Raw genomic sequence first — 23,714 nt, 5'->3', positions numbered from 1 at the left:
CTTTCCAGAACACAGGAGCTGTTTGCACCCATAAACACACGTTTTCTTTGGCTTGCAAATCAGTTGGGACATTATGAGGTGTGCTGAGGTCTCAACCGTGTGGCTAAATATCATATGCAAGCTAAGATTATTGCAATATCTAAAATACACACTCTCTCTATAAATCATGTTTTATGTATGTACTGTACATGCAGATATGCTAGAGAAAAAAACTATATATATATATATATGCACCCACACACCCACACTTCATCATATTTAATACTTAATCATTGAATATTTCTAGACCCCTAAACAGAAGAAGGTAGTGGGTTGCAACAGCAGGGAAAAAACATGCTTAATGCAAACAATAACTAAGCATAGAATTGTGGGTTGCACTTTATTTAACAGTATGTGTACTTACAGTGTACTTACCTAAGAAAGTACTGGGGCCAGTTGCATAAACATAGCCATTATGTTAAGACTGTGTCTTAAGAACTAGTATGATCAACTAGAAGTTAGTTAGGGGTAATCAGTCTTACTGTTTGGTGTCAAATTAGACCAATCTACGTTTTTATGTTACTGACTTTAAAAAGTTATTAACAGTCTTAAAGAATAAAATTGGATGACTAACCTGTAAGACTAGTCTTAACAGTTTATGCAACTGGCCACAGGTTAATATAAGGTAGGCTAATTACATGGGTTATGGTTAGGTTTAAGGGTAGGTTCAGATTTAGTTATTACCAAGTTATTGTATAATCAGTACTATAATTTATTATTATTATTATTATTTATTATTACTATAAGTATAGTATGTACATGGGGAACACAACTGTGAATAAAGTGCTAGTTAGGATGGCAAAATGAATAGTCTTATCAGCCTTTCTAAGAGAGAAGAAAATATTTCCCATTTCTTTTGTTGTTTATGTCACCCAATCAAACTGGTATTGTGGCGCAAATTCATCTGTCACTTGGTAATATGGCTAATACTAAAACAATATTTGGCCCAGTGTTTGATTCTATGTGTTATGCTGTTAAATCACACTTATAGTGTTATGCATTCACAAAATAGTCAGTTTTCTTATTCAGTCTATGTCAGATTGTTGGGCTAGTGCAGTTCAAGGTAGTATTAATCAATTTCAGTGTTTGATTTATTATTATTATTATTTTTGTAAATCAAACTTAGTTGAGAACCACTAATTATTTTTGTGGTTGCGTGTGTGTGTATATATATATATATATATACATATACATATATAATTTATAATCCGTTCTAATAAAGTTTTGAACATGATACCGCAATGTTAAGTGTGTTTCCCCCTTATTTAAAGGGCCAGAACATGCGAGAGTTTCTCAGACACTCATCAAAGACTTCAGCGGTGTTTTCTAATCGGTCGTGTGGATGGGCAGTTGTGGCAGTGAGACAGGTGAGATGAACTGATAAGAAGAGCCTATTGCAGGCTGGTGATGGAGAGGTCGATGTGACTCTTATTTCAGATGTTGACATGCGGCGTGTTACTCTAGAACAGGCACGAGCGAGGAAAAACTTCGAAAACTAACTGTAATATGCTATTTGATTTATGATAATAACAAATACACGCGAGTAGGCGTCGCTTGTTTGAAAAACGTGCAATGACTAAAATACAATAAAAAAAATCGCAAAATCATTTCCCCTACTAACACTGCAATGCACTTTATTTCATTAGAATGCATTGGATAATTGTAATATTATCCAGATTCAAATTGCATGCCTTTTAGTGTTATTTATAAGATGCGAATTAGACCTTGCCTGTTTGAAAATATTTGATTTATTTATTATTATTATTAAAATAACAAATCCTTTCAAGATATAGCCTATTATTAAAAACACATTTCGACAAACACAATGCATTTTTTTTTGTTTTCAAAAAGTGGTTGGTTGGATTGACTCATGCCTGATTTGATTGTTTCAGGCATGTTTTGAAGCGTTGAATGCATAACTTGGAGTAGTCCACTCATATAAAATATTTATATGCCTTGGGACCAGTAAACAGATCTTCAAGAGAAGCCAATATTTCACGCTATAACGCAAACATTTTAGGTAGGGCGCGAGGCGTGTCATTTCAAGCGTTTTAAATAATAAATAATGAAGTTTTCGTGGTAAACCGAGTGACTTCTGCCGCATAGAAATATATTCAGCAGCACACAATGACCTCGAATGGAAGACAATAGGGTTTATTTGCACTACTTAGTGGTCTACTGAAGATTCACACGAGCCTCAATTTTCACAGACTACAGTATACAAACATGGATGACCAGCAGAAGTGAATACACTGTGGCGTGTAAGCCTCCTTGATTACACTAATTAAGTTCTGTCTAATTAAATTACCGTCACGTGTTAACCAATAGCAAAAGTTGATTCATTAAGCATGCAGACCGAGGACTGAAAAGCAAAGCCTTTCCTGATTGCAGGCTAGTGTCAATTGGCTAATTTGCTGTCTTGCACAAAGTAGCTCGAGCCGCAGGAAGGCGTTAGTTTTCTCTCGCGCTCGCGTTAATTGCTATTTGTCATCGAGCGATGCAGCTCGAGCGTTGCATCTCGCCAGCTCTCGCGCGCTCCAAGAAATGTATGATTGTGGGCAGTGGCTACCCAAACTCACACGCATCTGAGTTCGCCTTGCAGGACTACCCTATTATATCTGTCGGCGACAACCTGGAGAGAAGTTCACCTCTGAAAAAAAACTCCGCTGGGATGACGAATCAGTCAGAGGCAGACAATTTCTCCGACTCGAAGGACTCATCGGGGGACGTCCAGCGAGGCAAACTCTCTCCTGATCTTGACGGAGTCGCCGACAGTCGTCACACTTTCGATGGATCTGCAGGAGAAAGGTATCTCCTGTCTCAGTCCAGTCAAGTTCAGCCGAGTCCCACCAGCATGTTTCCCTACCCGAGTCAGCATGGACCGACGCACCCGGCGTTTTCCATCGGCAGCCCGAGCCGCTACATGGCGCACCACCCGGTCATCACGAACGGAGCCTACAACAGTCTCTTGAGCAACTCTTCTCCGCAAGGCTACCCGACCGCGGGCTACCCGTACGCGCAACAGTACGGACACGCGTACCAAGGCACGGCTTTCTACCAGTTTTCCTCCGCTCAGGCCGGGCTTGTGCCCGGTAAAGCGCAGGTTTACCTCTGCAACAGGGCCCTGTGGCTTAAATTTCACAGGCATCAAACGGAGATGATTATTACCAAGCAGGGGCGGTAGGTGTTTTGCAATTACGGGGATTACTGTCCGTTCTAGACGCTATATTTTCCGCACACTGATGTTTTCGTTTTCGCAAATATCTATAGAACAAATTAAGGTAACGAGTCGTGGGAAAAATACATGGATCACAGCATTTGTTTTGTTTTTTTCATTCCGAAAAATCTTTAATCTATTTTCTTTAATTTTAGTCTGCATTATCCAAAAACAAAAATCTATTGATTTAGGTCAACCTATTCTTTATTTTCAGCCTATTGCTAAGCATTATTTGTATATCTTCATATTCTTTGGATTTGTTTTCCAAACATTTAAACCCATTTATTATTCAGGCTATATCCTTTGCCTTTATTTATCGAAAGCATTTGTTTTTCGATTTGGTTTTCAAAGATATTTACATTTGTTTTGTACCGATCCTTTTCGATTTTTTTTCTTTAATCCAAAGTTTATATATATATATATATATATATATATATATATATATATATATATATATATATATATATATAGAATATTTTTTTTAAAGATTGCAAACGTTGGTTTGGCTACATGTAGGCTACTACCGAATTATGCATTGAAACTTGAAATTGTATATACCCCCAGGCGTATGTTCCCGTTTTTGAGTTTCAATATATCTGGTCTTGATCCAACGGCGCATTACAACATCTTTGTGGACGTGATTCTTGCGGATCCGAATCACTGGCGCTTTCAAGGAGGAAAATGGGTCCCGTGCGGCAAAGCGGACACGAATGTAACAGGTAAACAAAATATGCCTCCCCCCAATTTATTTAGTTTAATTTATAATAACAAAGCAATAATGTTTGCATTATTATTTTTTATTATTATGATTATTATTATTAGCCTATTATATAGGCTAACTGTTTAAATACCGTCGATTTGAATAAGATGCAGAGGAGTTTATATATTATTTATTATTATTATTATTATTTATGTTGTGCTACCTCAGCACTGACATTCCAATCATGATATTTGTGAACAGGAAACAGAGTGTACATGCACCCGGATTCGCCAAACACCGGTGCGCACTGGATGCGTCAAGAGATATCCTTTGGAAAACTCAAACTAACCAACAATAAAGGAGCAACTAACAACACGGGACAGGTCAGTTATTGATCGTTAGATTTGTTTATTTCATTATTTTTAATTCCACTACTGTGTCATGCATTCAGACTGCTTTATGAATATAAAGAATGTTGTGCATTTCTGTGTGTAGAGAATATTAAATTATATTGGATAGCAATTTTATATTGGATAATATATTTTTACAAGCAGCTCCTCAAAATATGAGTTTCGTTAGGTTTATTAATATTTTTGTAAATTTAAAATTACACTATCTTTTGTGGTAAGATCATTTTACTGAACATTTTTGAAATTATGAAAATATGCTACATTAACATATACGTTCGTTGTTGTAACCATGCCCATTTTTCCTAGCCATAACAAAACTGTATTTAAAAAATAAATAAATAAACCAGATAATTTACAAATGAGCTGAATTTAGCTAAATTAGTTCAATGTTGGAACTACGCGTGCGTAAAGACGCGTGAGGAGATGCTCTCTGACTGTCGTTTTTTCGCTTGAATTCCTGCAGATGGTGGTCCTGCAGTCTCTGCATAAATACCAGCCTCGACTGCATGTGGTGCAGGTGAACGAGGACGGAACCGAGGACACGAGCCAACCCGGCCGGGTGCAGACCTTCACTTTCCCGGAGACGCAGTTTATCGCCGTCACCGCGTATCAAAATACTGATGTAAGAAAAAAAAATGGATTTCTAAAAAAAAAATCGATGGACTTATGGGAGAGTTTTAAAGTGTGTAATTTTGTTGTTGTTGTTGATTGCAGATCACGCAGCTAAAAATCGACCACAATCCATTTGCAAAAGGATTCCGTGACAATTATGACACGTAAGTTTTATTTTATTTTTCTTGTGTAAATGCATGGTCTGACACTTTCTATGTAGTCAGGGTTAATTATATTAAATATTATTGATTGAAACAAATTAATTTAGATGCACATGAAGTAAAACAAATTTTTTCTTTTGCTTTAGCCTGAGCTTAACCAAACCATATCCTGTATTTGTGCGTGCGCATTTCTATTTCTCAGACTTAAAAACGACAGAACAATAACAAGTGCTCAAATGTGGCACGTGAATATTATAGCAAAATTAGGAGGAGTCTTGTGTGCACTTGTTTTATTTTAATCTGTGCATGTGGATAAGAGTACTTTTTTATTTATTTAAAGTGTCAGTCAAATCACAAAGAAAGGTTTTATTGACTCTGAATTCCCATTGGCCGATGTATTAATCAAATGTGTGCGTTTCTTATTTGGCCTGGCTAATCTCAAGACAAATGTATCTTAATTTCCATTCACAGCATGCAAACAGAAACACATTTAAGTTATTTTACTACTTGTATTATTTATAAACTATCACTCTAAAAAATGCTGGGTTGTTTCAACCCATATTTGGGTCAAATAAGGACAAATCCAACTGTTTAAAAAAAGAATGATTGAAACTTTAAACCCAACGGTTGGTTTTCTTCCATATTTGACCCAAAAAATAAAATAAAATAACAAATATAATAATAAATCAACAAATTTCAATTTCTAACCCTTGGTAACCATTTTAAATGAACTTTAAACCCAACGGTTGGTTTTGTCCATTTGAGACAAACACGGGTTGAAACAACCCAGCATTTTAAAAGTGTATTAGTGCAATGTGCATTTTGATTGTCCGTGAGCAGTGCTTATTTGTTAATTTGCGCAATTACGCACAGAATGGAAAATTGATATGTGAGCAGCATCGTTTGCACATTCGCAACGCTTTATTTACGGTTAGCTACGCATCTCATATGCAACATTAACGTGTTTGTCCATCATCTTTCTCCAGTGTCTACACAGGGTGCGACATCGATCGGTTGACGCCGTCCCCGGGTGACTCTCCACGCTCTCAGATCATGCCTGGCGCAAGATATGCCATGACTGGTTCTTTCCTGCAGGACCAATTTGTCAGCTCGTATGCCAAGTCCCGCTTTCACCCTGGCGTCGGAGGCGCTCCTGGCACAGACCGCAGCGTCCCACTTAGTAACAGCTTGCTCTCCCCGCAACAAACCGAGGACACCACGGTGGCCTCCCCGCAGCGATGGTTTGTCACCCCTGCCAACAACCGACTGGACTTTGCCGCCTCGGCATACGATGCTGCCGCGGCTGCTGATTTCGCCGGTAACGCGGCCACCCTTCTGTCGTACGCAGCTGCCGGAGTTAAAGCGCTGCCCCTGCCCGGGGCCGGGTGCTCCAACAGACCCCTGGGGTATTACGGCGAGCCGCCGGGGTGGGGCACCCGCACACCACCGCAATATTGCAGCAAGTCCAGCTCTGTCCTGTCGTGCTGGCCGTCCAACTCCGTAGGGAGCAGAACGAGCTCCTCCAGTTACCTGGTCCCTGGCCTCGACGACGGAGACGCCATCGCGCCCGAGAGGTCACCGCTAGGCGGGGCGGATGAGTCCAAACCCAAAGACCTGTCCGAATCCAGCTGGATAGAAACCCCGTCCTCAATTAAGTCGATCGATTCGAGTGATTCTGGGATTTTTGAGCAAGCCAAGCGGAGGAGGATTTCGCCATCTGCCACGCCGGTTTCAGAGACATCGTCTCCATTAAAATCTGAAATGTTGACGCCGAGGGAATGCGAGAAAAACTGCTCCAAGGACATCGGCTACTACAGCTTTTACCCCCACAGTTAGAATCTCGGAACAACTAATGCATGGCTCGTGTGTTCATAAGGATTCACAAGTGACTTACAATCTATTTATGTGCTTATTTATTTATTTGTTTATTTATTTATTCATATATCCGGCCGATCTCGGTCGCCTTGTTCCAATGACGTCATCAATCTCGTCGCGTTTTTAACGGAAAAAACTTTGACACGAAAGCTTGAGATGTTTTCGTTTCCAAATGACATTTTAAGGTTCTAACTGTCAAACCTATTGTAAGTATGAAAGTAATGTACATAACTGTATTTATCCATTTGTGATTTTTCTCGTTGAACGTTGATGTACAATATAGAAAACCGGATTAGGTTTAGCCTATATGTTTAATGTACTTAGAACTGTTCGTTCCTTCGAATAGCTACATATATTAAATATTTTGATGTTTGAAAAAAATAAGAATACAACTTATGTAGGTTCCCGGTTATGACAGAAACGATGGTTCTGACTGAATTGGAAGTATAGCTGCTTACCAGTTGAAGAGCCCGCCAAAAAGAGTTCCTCTGACAGGAAATAAAAATGGCGGACACGTGTCTTTCAGAGGTCGTTTTTTTATGTGAGCTTATATTGATGTTGCTTTTTAGAGTCGCGTCGTCTGTTCGTAAATATCATAGTCCGTAGTTTCATTTTGTGAATGTTGTTGTAAAGTTATCAGAACGTATGTTTTTAACTGCACCAGCGTAAATCCCATTACCTTTTTTGTAGAGTCAAAAATATAGACTATCACTTCACGTATTACAACTGAACTAACCCAGACATTTTCATTTGTATTTCATGGGCTGTTTTCTCATGAGAAAATACGCGAGTTAGGCCTGCTAATGTGTAAAGGTAATGTAATTGTGGTGTGCTTAATTGCAATAAATATGACAGAATGTGAAACCCGGGTGAAATACACAGGATTCCAACTAAGCTGATTTCAAAACCAAATATTTCTGTTCTATTTTCCTCTACCTGTCTTAGAGCAGTATATATAATGATAATGCCATAATGTGAATTTTGTTGCCTGTGCGATGCATTTTCATAATAAAATGTAGTCGTGCAATGCGACAAATCAGCAAATCGCCCAGAACAACCTTTTTGGTAGTTTTCTATTGGTTTCTTGTTTAATTCGACTGTCATTTTAGATGGGGGAAAAATGCTGTTGGCTACTATTTACAGTAAAAGCCCTAAAGGTAAACACATCAGAGCTTAATGTAGCCCATCAATCAATCAATATCAAGTGGCATGCATACCGAAAAATACCACAAAAATGATTTCAGGTTATATAAGACATTCAAAGTTAAGATGGTAATATTTGGACACTTTGTCAGATCAGATGTTAGTAGTCAAGTACACCTCTCAAGGATGTCAGGGCCAGAAATTAATCAGTTCTCATGAAATTTGGATTTCTCATGGATTTTATTTAAAAATGGGGGTTGTAAATTTTTTATTCTCTTGTAGACACTTTAGTGACTTTTTCAGTTAACTGATTCATTTGAAGTATTTGATTTAAATGGACAGCACACCCTCATAAAGCTATAAACTGCCCCTAAAATTAATGTTGACATCCATGATCAACCTTGGCACCATTTAGGTAAAAATTCATTGCAAAAAAGCCCCAGGAAATTGAAGTTAGTTCAGTTGATGTTGATAGAGTTATTTTATATATTTTATTATTTTATATAATGCAACTTACATTCAGATGTTTTTGTGCGACTTGCATCCAAATACCATTTACATTTACATTTATGCATTTGGCAGACGCTTTTATCCAAAGCGACTTACATTGCATTTCAAGGTAGGGCCTACACATTTACATTCTTATCAGTTCTTGCTTTCCCTGGGAATCGAACCCATGACCTTTTGGGGCTACTGTAGTATATGCTGCACAAAATCTAAGACATGACAACATTAACAGATAATAAAGGTCTTATACAAATCTTTAATCCATTTCGGCTCATTTACGTCCATATAAATATGCATATCTATGAATGTAAATAGGCACTGGACTATTGCCAAAAGCAGACTTTGTACACTTTTCTGGGACATACATTTCAGACCATTTTACAATTTCAGCTTAGATTAAGATCTATCAAATGTCCATGTTATAAAACACTACACCATTGGCTCTTAATCCTGGTCCTCAAGTTGCCCGGTATTCTGCACATTTATTTATTTACATGTGAATAAATCATCAACTGATTAGTGGACTATACAAGACTTGGACTGAATGGTCCAGAAAAGGGAGACGTTCAAAATGTGCTGTACTCGGGGGTATTGCACATTTGTATATCTCCTTTATTTAATTTAATAAACTTTCGATTATTGTCAGAGACAAGGGAGTAATGTAAAATGTGCAGTGTTGTGGGCTGACCCTAACGAATCATTTGGCTGAATTCAGAATTGCTTATCAATTTCATACTACTCTTACTTTTCCCCTGCCTTACAAAAACAGAAACACAGTAGTGTTTTATCCTATTCTAAATTCATATATCCAGTATGCTTTTTGATAGTTTGCTGCCTCCCTGTGGTTCAGTGATAGGCTGCCTAGTAAATAAAGCAACCTTTTAAATTAGTTATTTTAGAGTTCCAATATATAATTGTGAGATTAACGTAATATTAATTATTTGTTTCAAAAATCTGATGTCCGAGGAGAAAGCCAGTATATTTTACTACTAATCAAATCAGTCGCTGTAAACCCTGAAACCTGTATCACACAATTGCGAACACCAGATGGCGACAACGTCGTAAAGATGAAACAATAGACACTTGCATTGTTATTTAGTATATAATTATATAATTATATTATAGCGTGATGTGATTAAACATTATGCTACGATATAATTATATGCCTTTGTAGGCTATACAATACATTATTATTAAATATAAGAATAGAATATAAAAGTTTAACAAAGATGTAAAAAGCAGCTTAAACATGGTCCAGGAAGTTTTATTTATTTATTTTTATAATGTCAGCTTCATCCAAATAAATAAGTTCACCCGGACTGCAGTCCTGGTACAGATGGCAGGTTTAAAAGGGCAGCTGGACCTTTTTGGCTCTTAATATACAGTAAAACCACTGCACTGATCATGATTAGACTGTTTCCGAGCAAATCAGACCGAGTCACCTTAACGAAGAAAGCATTAGGTGCATTAGCCACATAAATGTAAAAATATGACAGAACTTGTTATTATATATTATGAAGAGAAAGCCTCTAAGTGCCATCTGATTTCTTCTAGAATTATAATTTTAATCAAGCTCATATATTTACATTCAGTAATTTCACTTAAATGGCAATGAAAATTACGTATTAATTGTCATTTAAGTGAAATTACTGAACTTAAATATACAGGCTTGATAAAAATGATCATTCTAGAAGAAAATTTCAGATGGCACTTAAAGGCTTTTGCATCTGAACTCTTCATATATATATATATATATATATATATATATATATATGGGCTAGTTGAGACACTTTCAGACACAAACCTATCAAGAAAGATTATTTTCACCATTACAGGAAAATGGGATCTTGCCATTAAATAGGCTACTAAATGTTGACCTTCATATAGGCCAAGTTGACCTTTGCATGAATATCACAAGTAAAAAGACAAAAGACATTTCTCAGAACAAGGGTTACCATCTGGCCACCCACCAAACTATAGATGCAAACCAAATATTTTACTGAAAACTGTCATCATTTGCCAAACCTGTATTTCTTTCTTTCCTCTGTGAAACACGAAAAATATTCAAATACTTTCAAATAGACAAAAACCCAGGCATTTTACAAAATATCATAATCTTTTGTGTTCCACTGTTGAAAAAAGTGAGCAAATTATTTATGACAAAATGTTTAGTTTTGGGTGAACTAGCGTATTCCAACAAAGCGTTCAAATAAGCATTTGTGTAACTGGACTTTTAAGACAAAAACCTCCTAGTTATGGCCCATTCCTGACAAATGTGACCACTAAGTCAAGTCACCTTCAATTATACAGTGCTTTATGCAATACAGATCGTTTCAAAGCAGCTTTACAGTGATGACAGGAATATGATGCATTTCAGCTAAAGTCAGTTCAGTGTTGATTCAGTTCTGTTTCATCTATAAAGCAGTTCTGCAAAAAATGATGTCAGTTCAGTTCTCATACAGTAGCATCAGTACAGTCAGATCAATACTGTTGAATATTAAATGTCCCCAAGCCAGAGGCGACAGGGGCAAAGAACCCAAACTCCATCAGGTGACTAGGCTACTGTAAGTCCTGTGGTCTCCCACACTTTCCCTAGTTATTTGTTCCAAACGTCTAATCTGTGTTTTAAGGCCCAGCAGTGAGGCACTTTAACATAATGCCCCCTCCCCTGTGGAGTTAAAGTCCTACTACCCACAACTGCGTCACACAGCAGCAACATGCGCCCTTATGAGTGAGCTCGTGGTAATAGCACTGCACTAATATGTGAGCACATCATCTGCCGCTACACGCAGTACGCACTACACACTACACACACGCACTAGATCTGTTCCACAGGTACAGAAGATGGACGTGAAGGATCAAGGCGCACAAATGGAGCCTCTGCTGCCCGCGGTAAGACCAGCGAATCTGTCCGATCACTGATCGTATGTTGTGATTGAGTGGATGTGTGACATGGACGGAATAGATGACTTGCGTTTGCTCGTGAGAGTTTTGCGCATCTGCAGTCTGAAGGCGTCACGCGTGTTTCTCTGCATTGCATGTTGCAGATCAGGACGGATTTTTATTAACGCGCGAGGGTCTGTTCGCCACAGGTTCTCATCGTAGATCATATTAACATAAATGTGTATTTTTTCCAAGACGTCTGGACAGGATGATTATCTTGATAAGAAAGTTGATTTGTACCAGGAGTGAATTTGAGCAAACTCGCATATGGGAAAAAATATATAACATCTGCAGAAAGACATGATATTGTAGCCTATAAAGAAAATTAAGCCTAAGTGCATTTTTTTTCTCTCATGACAATTAAGAATACTTTAATACTTGAGAAATTAATTAGCCTTATATTTAAACTGCAAAGTATCTATACATCACACTCATTTGTTAATTTGGTAACACTTTATTTTACAGTGTCCTTGTTACATATGTTACATGTACTTACCATAGTAATAACAGTAAATTATGCATAATTACATGCAACTAACCCTCAACCAAATCCTAATCCTACCCTAACCCTATAGTAACTACATGTAGTTAATTATTATTACTCACTCAGTACTTAAATATATAATTACACTGTAACAATGACACCTTAAAATAAAGTGTAACCGTTAATTTTGGTTACTGCAGTAACTTTGTCATACAGTAGAACTATTGCTGTTTTACAGTAATGATAATCTATGAAATCATCATAATGTCATGCAATTTTTAATGGTCCTAAAATAGGATTAATTATCCAAAATATTATTTCTTTATTCAGTAATACTTTATTTTATAGCGTCCTTGTTAGATGTGTTACATGTAGTTACTATAGTAATAACTATAAATTGTGCATATTTACATGCAACTAACCCTAAAACAAACCTAACCCTATAGTTAATTATTATTACTCAGTACTTAAATGTATAATTACACTAACACGGACACCTTAAAATAAAGAGTAACCCTTGATTCTTTCTTTCTTTTTGGAGTGGAACAAGGGGTCATACAAGTCAAGTCACCTTTATTTCGACTGCGCTTTATACAATACAGATTCAAAGCAGCTTTACATCAATAAACAGAATCAAGGATGTAAAAATCAAATATGAGACGAATTCAAATTCTGCTGTAAAGCTCTAAACAGACAATAGTGTCATTATTCAGCTTAATTCAGTTCAGTGTTGATTCAGTTCAGTTCAATAACTGTAAAACTATTATGAAACAAGTTCAATCCTGCTGTAAAGCAGCTCTACTGAAGACAATAGTGTCATTATGTTGATTCAGTTTAGTTCAATAACTGTGTAAAGTTCATCAATTAAAGTGCTATAAGCAGCTAGTGTCTTTATTTAGCTCGTTTCATGTCTTCTCAGTATATATTGCAGTAGAAGATAGTCTGTGTTTAATCCAGGCTCTAAAGATTTCATCAGAGAGCAGTTTCGACAGCTGTCAGCGGCATTTTAAATCACAAATCAGATGAGAGCCACTGACTGGAGATTATCTGTGACACTGGGGCAATAGATCAGACGAGGGATCACATGATCTATAGGGTTTTAATAAACATTCAGTTACATATCAAATATTTGAGAAAAACAGCTCAAGGGCAATGACGTCATAAAGGCATTTAACAGATGCTTTGTAATGATTCTCAACTGGTTTTGCTTCAGGACTCAGTTGGACATCTAGTGGTGACCCAAAATGTTCTTAAGATCAAACGTTGATATTTATATTCATTTAAAGGGATAGTTCACCCAAAATGTACTTACTCACCCCCAAGTTGTTCCAAACCTGTATGAGTTTCTTTCTTCTGTTGAACACAAAAGATGATATTTTAAATAATGTTGGTAATCAAACAGTTGACGGTAACCATTGACTTCCATAGTAGGGGAATAAAATACTAAGTCAATGGCTACCATCAACTGTCTGGTTACCAGCATTCTTCAAAATATCTTCTTTTGTGTTCAACATGAGAAAGTGAGTAAGTAATAACAATTTTTATTTTTGGGTGAACTATCCCTTTAATATAGAGACCCACCAGTCGAGGACCACTGATCTAGATTGTAAGATCACCGCTTTTCAGGTATAAATGGGGCAGATGTGCATATCTAAATGTAGAACATCAAAACATTATTCCTCTCTTGTTTGTGTGTTGACAAACCCTGCAAGCTTGACATTAACAGCTCAGATCTTTGCTCATAAAGCTGTGCTGTACCTCATGCTGGCTGAAGTCTCAGACAGGCCTAGTTTGATCGAGCGTGGAGCTCATTTGCACTTGTCCAGCTGCAGAGGACTCTATTTTTGTTTGACGTGACGAATAGCAGTCCAAGCTTGGCTGTGGTTCATTTCTAGGAAGGGTTGGCGACTGAGTGAGCCTGATAAGTTTATGAAGATATATTTCAGGAAATATCATTTAAAGGGCTTAAATTACATAATGCAATGTAAATGTGATAAAAATCAGACCATTAAAGTGCAAGAATACATGGAAGAGAATACACTAAGGCCTTTAAATGATCAACATGATTATAGCTTTGCTGAAAAAAAAACTGTTGCACACAATCTACTACATGCCTTCTGTCGTCTGATTGATAGTTCATGCTTTTTAGCAAGTAAAAGGCTTTTAGTATAATTGTAAAATCTTCCATCTTCAGCGCGTGGTTCACGTGTTTTTGCGTTGTGAAATCTTTAATGATTTTTATAAAGTAAACAGAAGAATAACTTTAGATTTCAGTAATATCTCAATCATTGTTGTATTGCATTGCATTATATGTTTTAAAAGTACTTAGCTATATAGATTGTGACCGCTGATATTTATATGCATTTTGCTTTACTGTTATAAAGATCTTATTGATTTAAATTACATGCTATAGGAATTTCATCTCACTTTTTGTAAATTTAAATTTTAGCTTATGCACTAAATATAATGTTTTTGCTCAGTTTGGGCCTCTGAATAAAATTGAGGTGTTTTTTTCTGTTTGAGTATGAGCTCCATATTCTCACTATATCATCCTAAATGAGACATAAAAGCCTCAGCAAAAACTCATATGCAAACTTTTTATTTTTAGAGTTCATCCAAAGGTGTATGCCAGGCTTTACAGGGTCAAAGTTAGTATACTATTATATATTGCTAAAGATTTAGAAAATGTTGAAATTGGAATCAAAGTCCCTTTTAGACCAAACCCTGAGCCGCTGAGTGTATTTGTGTGTGCTGGAGACTTGTACATGCTGTACAAGTGAAATGTAGAAAGTGTATGTTTAATCATTCATGCAAGCAACTCTAATCACTTTGGAACAAATCACATTATTCATCCAGTGTTGGCAGAAAAGGAGCTTTTGAATGACCCTTAAAACAGTTCTGAGCAGGTTAGTGGTTTAAAGCACTTCAGCACATGTTTAATTAGGGATATCTGAGGTATCAGAGTTGTTTGTTGGATGCTTTGTCACCTCATTCTCAGCACAAATGATTAAGGGTCAGTGATGTGATGCTAAGCCTGTCTAGAGCTATTTCTGTCATGACAACTCTCTGAGTGTTTGGGTAGTGGATATGACAATGTTGCTACTGCCAATACATACGTGACATATTGCATACATGAATTACCTGTAGTAGATCTATACAGGTGGAGCTGGGGAAGGTGGAGGGTTTCTACGGCAAATGCTGACCAAGTATTTGAAGGTTGAGCGGGCCGTAGTTCAATTAGGATATTTAAGTAGCTTCTATAAACGTGCCTTAGAAAAAAAACTTAACTGCTGTGCATCTTGAGACAAAACAATGGCATATATTAGTGCAATTTGCTTTTAGTTAAAACAGCTTAAACATGCATTTTAGTCTGGGACTGGGGGATAGTGACATTTATCCAATTACTAGTACATCTTCTTTAACTAGCACATCTCTAAATGTTAGATTTCATGTTTTAGATTGCCATAGATGATAGTCTGTGTTTAATACAGGATCTAATGATTTCATCAGAGAGCAGTTTCGACAGCTGTTAGTGGCATTTTAATTCACAAATTAGATGAGAGCCACTGTGACTGGAGATTATCTGTGACACTGGGGCAATAGATCAGGCGAGGGATCACATGATCTATAGGGTTTTAATAAACATTCAGTTACATATCAAATATTTGATAAAAACAGCTCAAGGGCAATGGTGTCAAATGTTTTTAACAGATGCTTTGTAATGATTCTCAACTGGTTTTGCTTCAGGACTCAGTTGGACATCTAATGGTGACCCAAAATGTTCTTGAAGTCCCCCTGTAGTCAATAATTTTATCTCTAAAAACTCATCTTTTATCACCAAAATTACATATTTAAGCGTTTTTACTTTGAAAAAAAATGTTGTCATGCCTTAAAATAGCTTGAATGTAACTCTACACCCTTGCCTCATTTAGTATGTACGCGGTTCTATGAATATGCAAATGAGCCCCGCCTCCACTCACTCACTCAGCTCAGAGATCCACTCGTTGACAATCACGCGCTGACCTGATTGGTTACAAGGTAGTTTGTGATGTCAGAAACACCAGTGTTTTTGAAACATACCCTGCGTCTCAATGTTCATACCATCCATCCTAAACAGTATGTGAGATTAAAATAAGTGTGTCCCAAAGCATAGTATGTTGAAAAGAGTATGTCAAAAGTCCCCAGATGGTCTACTATTTCCGTTGGATTGTCGAAGTGTGGCTCACTATAACAGCTAAAATTGCCCACAACCCATTGCGGTTTGGAGGAGGAACTACAAACACAAGTAAAAAGTGTTACAAAAACTACAAAACATGGTGGAAATGCGCGACCGACGGTGAGAGGTTTAGATAAAGGGGTTTGAGTGACTAATCAAAGTTTAACCTGATGAAAAATATATTTATTTAATGTCATCCGTGTTATATTTCATCTGCAATAACAATGTGGACTTGTCCTTTTGGCCATTCACTTTTAAATGCATCATTATGCATTTAATATAAGGAGAGTTCTCCACATGAAAGACCCGCGACTGCAGCTTGTGTACTCTTTTGCTACACACTCAAAAGTATCTACTTTTTCTTCACAAAAAGAGTACTTACTTTTAGGGCGTAGTATAAGTCGGTGAATTGAGATGCAGACTGTCTTTGGTTCACTGCAGTGTTAAGGAGAAAATATTTAGCAATGGTGCTGACTAATGAATTTACACATGGTTTGTCTTAAAGCATATTAAAAACACCACATAGACATATAAACAACATTAAAAGCTGGATTTTCACCACAGAGGGGCGAAACATCAAACATTGATATTTAAATTCATTTAAAGGGACATTTCACCCAAAAATGAAAATTGTCATCATTTACTCACCCTCAAGTTGTTCCAAACCAGTTTCAGAGTTTCTTTCTTCTGATGAACACGAAAGAAGATGTTTTGAAGAATGTTGGTAACCGGACAGTGGACGTAACCATTCAAAATACTTCCATAGTCATTTTATTTCCCTACTATGGAAGTCAGTGTTTACATCAACCGTCTGGTTACCAACATTCTTCAAAACATCTTCTTTTGTGTTCAACAGAAGAATGAAACTCATACAGGGTTAGCTACTGATACAGCATCAGCTGTGCCCAAAAATATATTAAAACATATATATATATACAGACAATGAATTACACCTTAAAGATTAAAATTAATTATGGTATATGTTTTATATATTGTTTTGTGGAGCTTCAACAAAGGTTTTAGGTGGTGTAATGGTCCAGAGAGATTATATTAAAGAAAAAAAGGTCTCACTAAAAGACTGAAATTCTGTGAAGTAGTTTGGTGTAATTATTTATTTGGGGGAAAATAGCAGTAAAACAATTTTATATAATTTATAATTATTAATATTCAAACCTTTGTCTGCTAAATCGAAGTCAGTGGTGTAACCACTATGCGGGGTCACATTTTGGAGTCATGTGACAACCACAATAAAACAGGAAATGACATCATAAAAAGGACCCCTGAATACTCTCATAATTGTGTGTTAAGGTCAGCGACTTTCTTTAAAATACTATATATTTTGACCTTTTTCTGTCGTGGCAAGGTTAGTTCTGATAATACATTAGAGTAATGATATTCATCATTGATTCATGATTTAAAAAGGACATGATATTTGTACAAAAAAGAAAAAAAACTTTTGATAAAGATGTGTAGACATCTATCTATATTTTATTATTGAATGGTTACACTAAATATATGACGCTTGCATTTTGAAGTAGACATGTCAAACTCAGCACACATGATGTTGTCTGGTATCACAGGACAATATAATGATGGCTTTTTCAAAGCTCTCTGCTAAGACAAAGCTAAGCTTTATTATTCAGATTACACTGAAAAACATTTTCCGCTCAGCGTGAGTCAAAGCTGCTTATTATTGCTTAATGGAAAATAAACAGTGAGCTGTGCAGAGACTTACATCTGTTGATAGCGATTGTCAATGAACCAGGTAAATGTGCTTTCAAGACGGTGATAGATGAGAGACAATTATGTGTATTGTTTGGACTAATCTGTCTAGAGCTTGTAATCTCGATATGAATTCAGTAAATGTACTGATATGTATCATATATGTAAGTCTTCTCCCTCTGTTTTTGGATAATCCACTAGAGATGCTCATGTAATGGCCTTTAGCAGAGATTAAGCATGTACGGAAGGCTTCTGAGATTGTTTTAAAACTAATTGGTGCTTTTTGGATATCCAGGATTATTGTGTTTGAGAGGCAAGATCCTGGTACCTCCTCCTTTTCTGGTGTAAAATTAGACCCAGAAGAAATCCGCTCAATGCCGTCTAAAACACCAGATGTGTGCAGCTTTAGTGCCTGTAAAGGTACAACAGTAGCTATGTTTACATGCACTAATTTCCGTCAGTCAGAATGAATCCAATACGATTTCATAGTTATTGTGTTTATATGAACCCTAAACGATTCACATTATCGCTTATTTATGTGTTACACGCATTCCGAACAAAAAACTGCCTTGATGACATGTACACTGTAAAAAAAAATCTGTTAAATTTACAGTAAAATACCGGCAGCTGTGGTTGGCAGAAATTTACCGTAAAAAATACGGTAGCAACATTTTAGATTTTACAGATTTTACTTAAATTTACAGTAATAAACCGTATTTAATTATTATAATAAAATGTAACATAAAACCCTAATGTCATAACTGATTAGAAAAAACTAAGAAAACTATGAAGAAACAGTTATTTCAACAAAAATACATCAAATGTGAAGTGTCACGCAGGGAATTATGGGAATGTCAATTTACGTTTTTCAATGTAAATTATACAATGACTTGTTCTTTTTCACTACCAAAAACTGTAAATTTAACAGTTAAATTACATTAAATGTACCGTTAGATCTATCACAGTTGTTTACCGTATATAGTAAGGAAACTTTCTCTTAACCAATAAACAGTTTTTCACTGTAGCATTTTTACAGTCTTTGACCGTTAAAATCACGATAATTTTTTACAGTGTATAAAAAGAAAGCTGATATTTGTGTCAGAAAATGTTTTTTAGAAATGAAATGACATTCAGATCGAGCTCAGTCGGATCGATTGAGGGTTTTAAATGAAGGGTTTTCAGTCTAATTTAGCCATCAATCCAGCTATTTGAGTGCATGTAAATGTAGTTTGTGTGTGTCTTCAGTGATTGCTTTCAGTACACAGTTATCATATATATATGTTTGAATGCTCAATGGTGTCAAATTAATATGCTTTTGTTTAGCACAGTTTAGGTGCAATGAAAGCATGCAAGCTGAATTTATTTAAATGAATAATGTGAATCAGTGTGACTTGGAGTGAAACTCCAGCACTTTCAGATTTTGAAATGCCTTTGACAGATGTCAGCAGTGTTCGCCTCTCATTTGCATACAGTTCAGAATTATGCAACCTTTTGACTCTCACCACATGCTCTGCTGTCTTCTGAGCCTGTGACTAATGTCCCTTAAAGAACTGAGAACACCAGCTTAGCTCCACTCACCAGTTGACAAGAACGGTCAGATTCACAATAGTTTTAAGTGTACTGTAACTTAAAGGGGTGGTATAATGCCCTTTTCACAAGATGTAAAATAAGTCTCTGATGTTCCTATAGTGTGTATGTGAAGTTTTAGCTCAAAATACCGCACAGATATTTTTATATAGCATGTTAAAATTGACACTTTTTGAGGGTGAGCAAAAACACACCGTTTTGTGTCTGTCCCTTTAAATGCAAATGAGCTGCTGCTCCCGGCCAGTGTTGCCAGATGTACGATAATTATCGTATTTGTACAATAATTTGACCTCTGTACGATGTACGATCAATAATGGGAAAAATCCTATAATGTACGATAATTTCAGAACTGTGTGACACTTCAAATGATGGTCGTTGTAATCATAGGGTTTCTCATTGATCTAGCTGTTGATTCTACGTCTACCGGGATAAGAACGTATAGAGAGAGGGAGCGAGAGACCTTGCGTGTGTGTGCTAGTGTGCCTCACGAAGCGCATGTAAGGACCCAACCAATCAATTGTAAGAACCGAACCAACCCCCCCCCCCCCCCCCGTTGGAGATTTCTTGACTGTCTGTCATTTCTATGCTGTATTGTGTACAGGTTTGACTCGTGTACGATAATTTTCTTCCAAATACGATAATTTTGAGCTTCTGGTACGATACTTTGACATTTCCAATCTGGCAACACTGCTCCCGGCACAGGGGGCGGAGCTTCAAGAGCTTGTGGCCTTTTACCTCACACACACATGCACTGAAAATTTCAAAAACTTTTAGCCTTTTATGTTCAAACCGGAGTCAGACAATGATGGAGAGACTCAAGAAGAAGTGACAACATGTAGAAGCAACAGGACATTTCTGAATGGTTAGTTGATGAATTTATGTAGCTTATGTGTAGTTATCTTCTAGTCACTGATTAGCATATTCTGTTTTAATAATCTATAAATCGTGTTCAGGGGGCGGGGTTTATGTAAATTCTAGGGTTGGTGATGTCACTAACCCAGGAGGAATGTGGTGTAGTCTCTACCAGCCGTTTGTTGTAGTCCTTAAAAAGCGATTTCTTTAAAAGCAAATATCTCCCTTTGCTTTGAACTTTGAGTGTTGTAACTTTGCAGATGTTGTTTATGCTCAAACAGCAACATTACACACTAACTAAAGTTAGAAAAGTGAAATCATAATCAACCACCCCTTTAATGTTGATCAAGAATTTAATGGGTTATAACCACTGATCTATATAGAATGACATGTCATTATATAGATCAGTGGTTATAACCCAAAAACAAACCCTCAGACTAGCATATTACTGTGTTTCATGAAAATAATTAGAGGGAAAAAAATTATGCATAGTAGGACTATTAATTATTAATGATGATTAATCGAAACAAAAAAAAATCGTGAAATGGCTTAGTGTGATTCTCAATCCCAAAAGCTGTGATTTAAATGAATGAATATAAGCGCTGCATGTTTCAGATGTTCCCTGTGTTCTTACACTTGAGCAGTGTGTGTGTGTGTGTTTGAGTGTGTGTGTTTGAGTGAGTGTTTGTGTGTGTGTGTTTGAATGTGTGTTTGTGTGTGTGTTTGAGTGTGTGTGTGAGTGTGTGTGTTGTTGTGTGTGTGTGTGTGTGTGTGTGTGTGTGTTTGAGTGTGTGTGTGTGTGTGTGTGTGTGTTTGAGTGTGTGTTTGTGTGTGTGTGTGTGTGTGTGTGTGTGTGTTTGAGTGTGTGTGTGTTTGTGTGTGTGTTTGAGTGTGTGTGTGTGTGTGTGTGTGTGTTTGTTTGAGTGTGTGTTTGTATGTGTGTGTGTGTGTGTGTGTGTGTGTGTGTTTGTGTGTGTGTGTGTGTGTGTGTGTTTGAGTGTGTGTTTGAGTGTGTGTACAAACAAGCACAGCAAACCCGCATTTTTAATAAAAATCACATTTTAAAGGCACTGGAAATATCACGATATATTTATAGCACAAAGTAGAACATTATGAAGCAGTTGAGATGGTGTTCTAAATGTGTGTGAATGCTGAGTACTAATTCATGAAGAATTAGTAATTTGTGTATTTAATCTGTAAATATTTGTATTTTGCAGGCGGTCACCTCTCCTAGAAGACAAAGTGTGGTGAGTAGAAATGTTTAATAGACTTCATATTTTCAGATGGTTGATATAATGACATAATCGTGTCTCACACCGTATTGGATCATACATGGATGGATTGGATTGAATTGACTAAGAAACTGCCAATGTATTTTGATTTGATGGTCCTGGAATGCTTTTCTAAATTCTGTCAGCATAAATTATTTGTCAATTCTGGAAAAGACAGATGCATGATTGGGGAAAGACAATTCACTGCCATCAAAATATCAAAAAAAGAGTACGGTATGCTTGATCTCCTCGTACAGTTTCTGTGTTTTTCTGAGTATGTGGCTTATGCATTCAGGCGGCACTGTAGTGTCTATAGATACCAACAGGTCACAGATGTTATAAATCTGTCATCTTTCAAATGACACTGCTCACCACATGCTCATTTTAGTCAGAAAAGACCTTGAAACGTCAGCAGTGCCACAATGCGCAGTTACAGTAATCTAGCTGCGTATCAGAGATTTACATCACATAAACCGCAGCATTAAAGCATGTTTTCAAATCTTTCTCCTCTGATCTTACAATGCAGCATTATTAGATGAGCTGCACTGGCTTCTTCTGGGAGGATTGTCATTAAATTAATCATTTATGTATTGTTTGGGGAGATAACACATTTTTAGGAGAGAAAAATCCCTCTGAGCAGCAGCAAAAGATCGAGCCGAATCTGAGAGCTTTTGATCTGCTTCTATATTTGCTCTGAGTCTGTGTTACACAAGCTAACGCCTGCACTGATGTCAGACAGGAGCAGGAAAAGGCGAAGGATTGCTTTTTATGCAGGATAGTATGATCATTTTAAAAATTGTGTTTTCCAGACCTGTGACAGCCAATCGAAATACTCGATTTGTCGATTTGGATAAAAAAAAGCATCTGTCAAGTGCATAAAAATGTAAATATTTTCAGTAGTTCTGTTCATAAACCATGTTCTGTCTTCAGCTCCAAACCTAAACCCATCAGACTGTAGATATTTTCAATAAAATCTGAGAGATTTCTGTCCCTCCAATAAACATCTCTTAAACTTCAAAACTGACGTTTCAAAACCTTCACTTGTGTTCTGAAGATGAACAGACATGAGGGTTAGTAAATGATGACAGAAAACACTTCTGCACACTACTGTTAAAACAAAAAAGCGTATTGTAAAGAAATAATTTTCTTTAAAGTTTATTATCCCACACACACACACACACACACACACACACACACACACACACACACACACACACACACACACACACACACACACACACACACACACATGCATACACGCACACATGCATACACGCACACATTCTTGTACATCTATCTTTATGAGGACATTCATTGACACAATGCAATCTCTAGCCGCTTACCCTAACCTTACTTATCACAACTAAGTGCCTAACCCGACCCCTGACCCTAAACCGACCCTTAACCTCATTATAACCTTATCCCTAAAACCAAGTCTTGACCCTCAAACAGGCCTTTAAAGGCTCTCAGAAACTGATGACCGGCCTAAATGTCCTCACTTTACTCTCTTTGTCCTCACTCCAATGGTCTAAAACTCACACTGGTCCTCACAAAGATAGTTGTACAAGTACACACACACACGCGTAATGGTTTTTAACCTGTACAAACTGTACATCCTTCTCCCTTACAATAACCCTACCCCTAAACCTACCCATCACACAAAACTTTCTGCATTTTTACATTTTTAAAATACTTTAATTACTTTATTTTTACACCAGATTTAGAAATGAGGACGTCCCTAAAGAGAGGTGTTTGGAGATTTTGTCAGGTTTTGGTCACTTCTGGGTACAAATCTGTCCCCAAAATATAGTTAAGTAGGTACACACACACACACACACACACACACACACACACACACACACACACACACACACACACACACACACGCATATATTGTGAAATAGACTCATATTTCTCCTCTCTGTTGTCCGTGACGTCACAGCTCAGGATAGACAGTGAAGGTATCACTATTTTC

General features: G+C 36.9%; 2 protein-coding genes across 4 annotated transcripts in view; both read left to right on the top strand.

Annotated features, from left to right (window-relative positions):
• Window positions 1–1,389: 1,389 nt before the first annotated feature.
• On the top strand, window positions 1,390–8,084 carry tbr1b (T-box brain transcription factor 1b; the record flags this gene model as incomplete). Of its 2 annotated transcripts, XM_084123000.1 has the most annotated exons (7): window positions 1,390–1,406; window positions 2,642–3,219; window positions 3,821–3,975; window positions 4,218–4,339; window positions 4,830–4,988; window positions 5,081–5,142; window positions 6,126–8,084. In XM_084123000.1, 6 exons carry the CDS (start codon window positions 2,711–2,713, stop codon window positions 6,973–6,975), a joined length of 1,857 nt encoding a protein of 618 aa, XP_083979126.1. In that variant the 3' UTR covers window positions 6,976–8,084. The 2 variants fall into 2 exon arrangements, with proteins under 2 accessions (XP_083979126.1, XP_083979125.1); XM_084122999.1 differs by lacking the exon at window positions 1,390–1,406 and having other exon boundaries at window positions 2,537–3,219.
• A 3,283-nt stretch (window positions 8,085–11,367) lies between these two features.
• slc4a10b (solute carrier family 4 member 10b) overlaps window positions 11,368–23,714 on the top strand; it is an 81,081-nt gene continuing 68,734 nt past the window's right edge. The window contains exons 1-2 of one of the 2 annotated variants that reach the window (XM_084121361.1): window positions 11,368–11,556; window positions 21,686–21,715. In XM_084121361.1, the coding sequence (XP_083977487.1) occupies window positions 11,509–11,556; window positions 21,686–21,715 (78 nt within the window). In that variant the 5' untranslated portion in view covers window positions 11,368–11,508. The remainder of the gene's footprint in view (window positions 11,557–21,685; window positions 21,716–23,714) is intronic. The other variant, XM_084121363.1, reaches the window with a different exon arrangement.

The sequence above is a fragment of the Abramis brama genome, assembly GCF_963993115.1.
Source record: "Abramis brama genome assembly, chromosome: 8".
Lineage (NCBI taxonomy): Eukaryota > Metazoa > Chordata > Actinopteri > Cypriniformes > Leuciscidae > Abramis > Abramis brama.
This window is presented reverse-complemented; position numbering and strand designations above follow the sequence as displayed.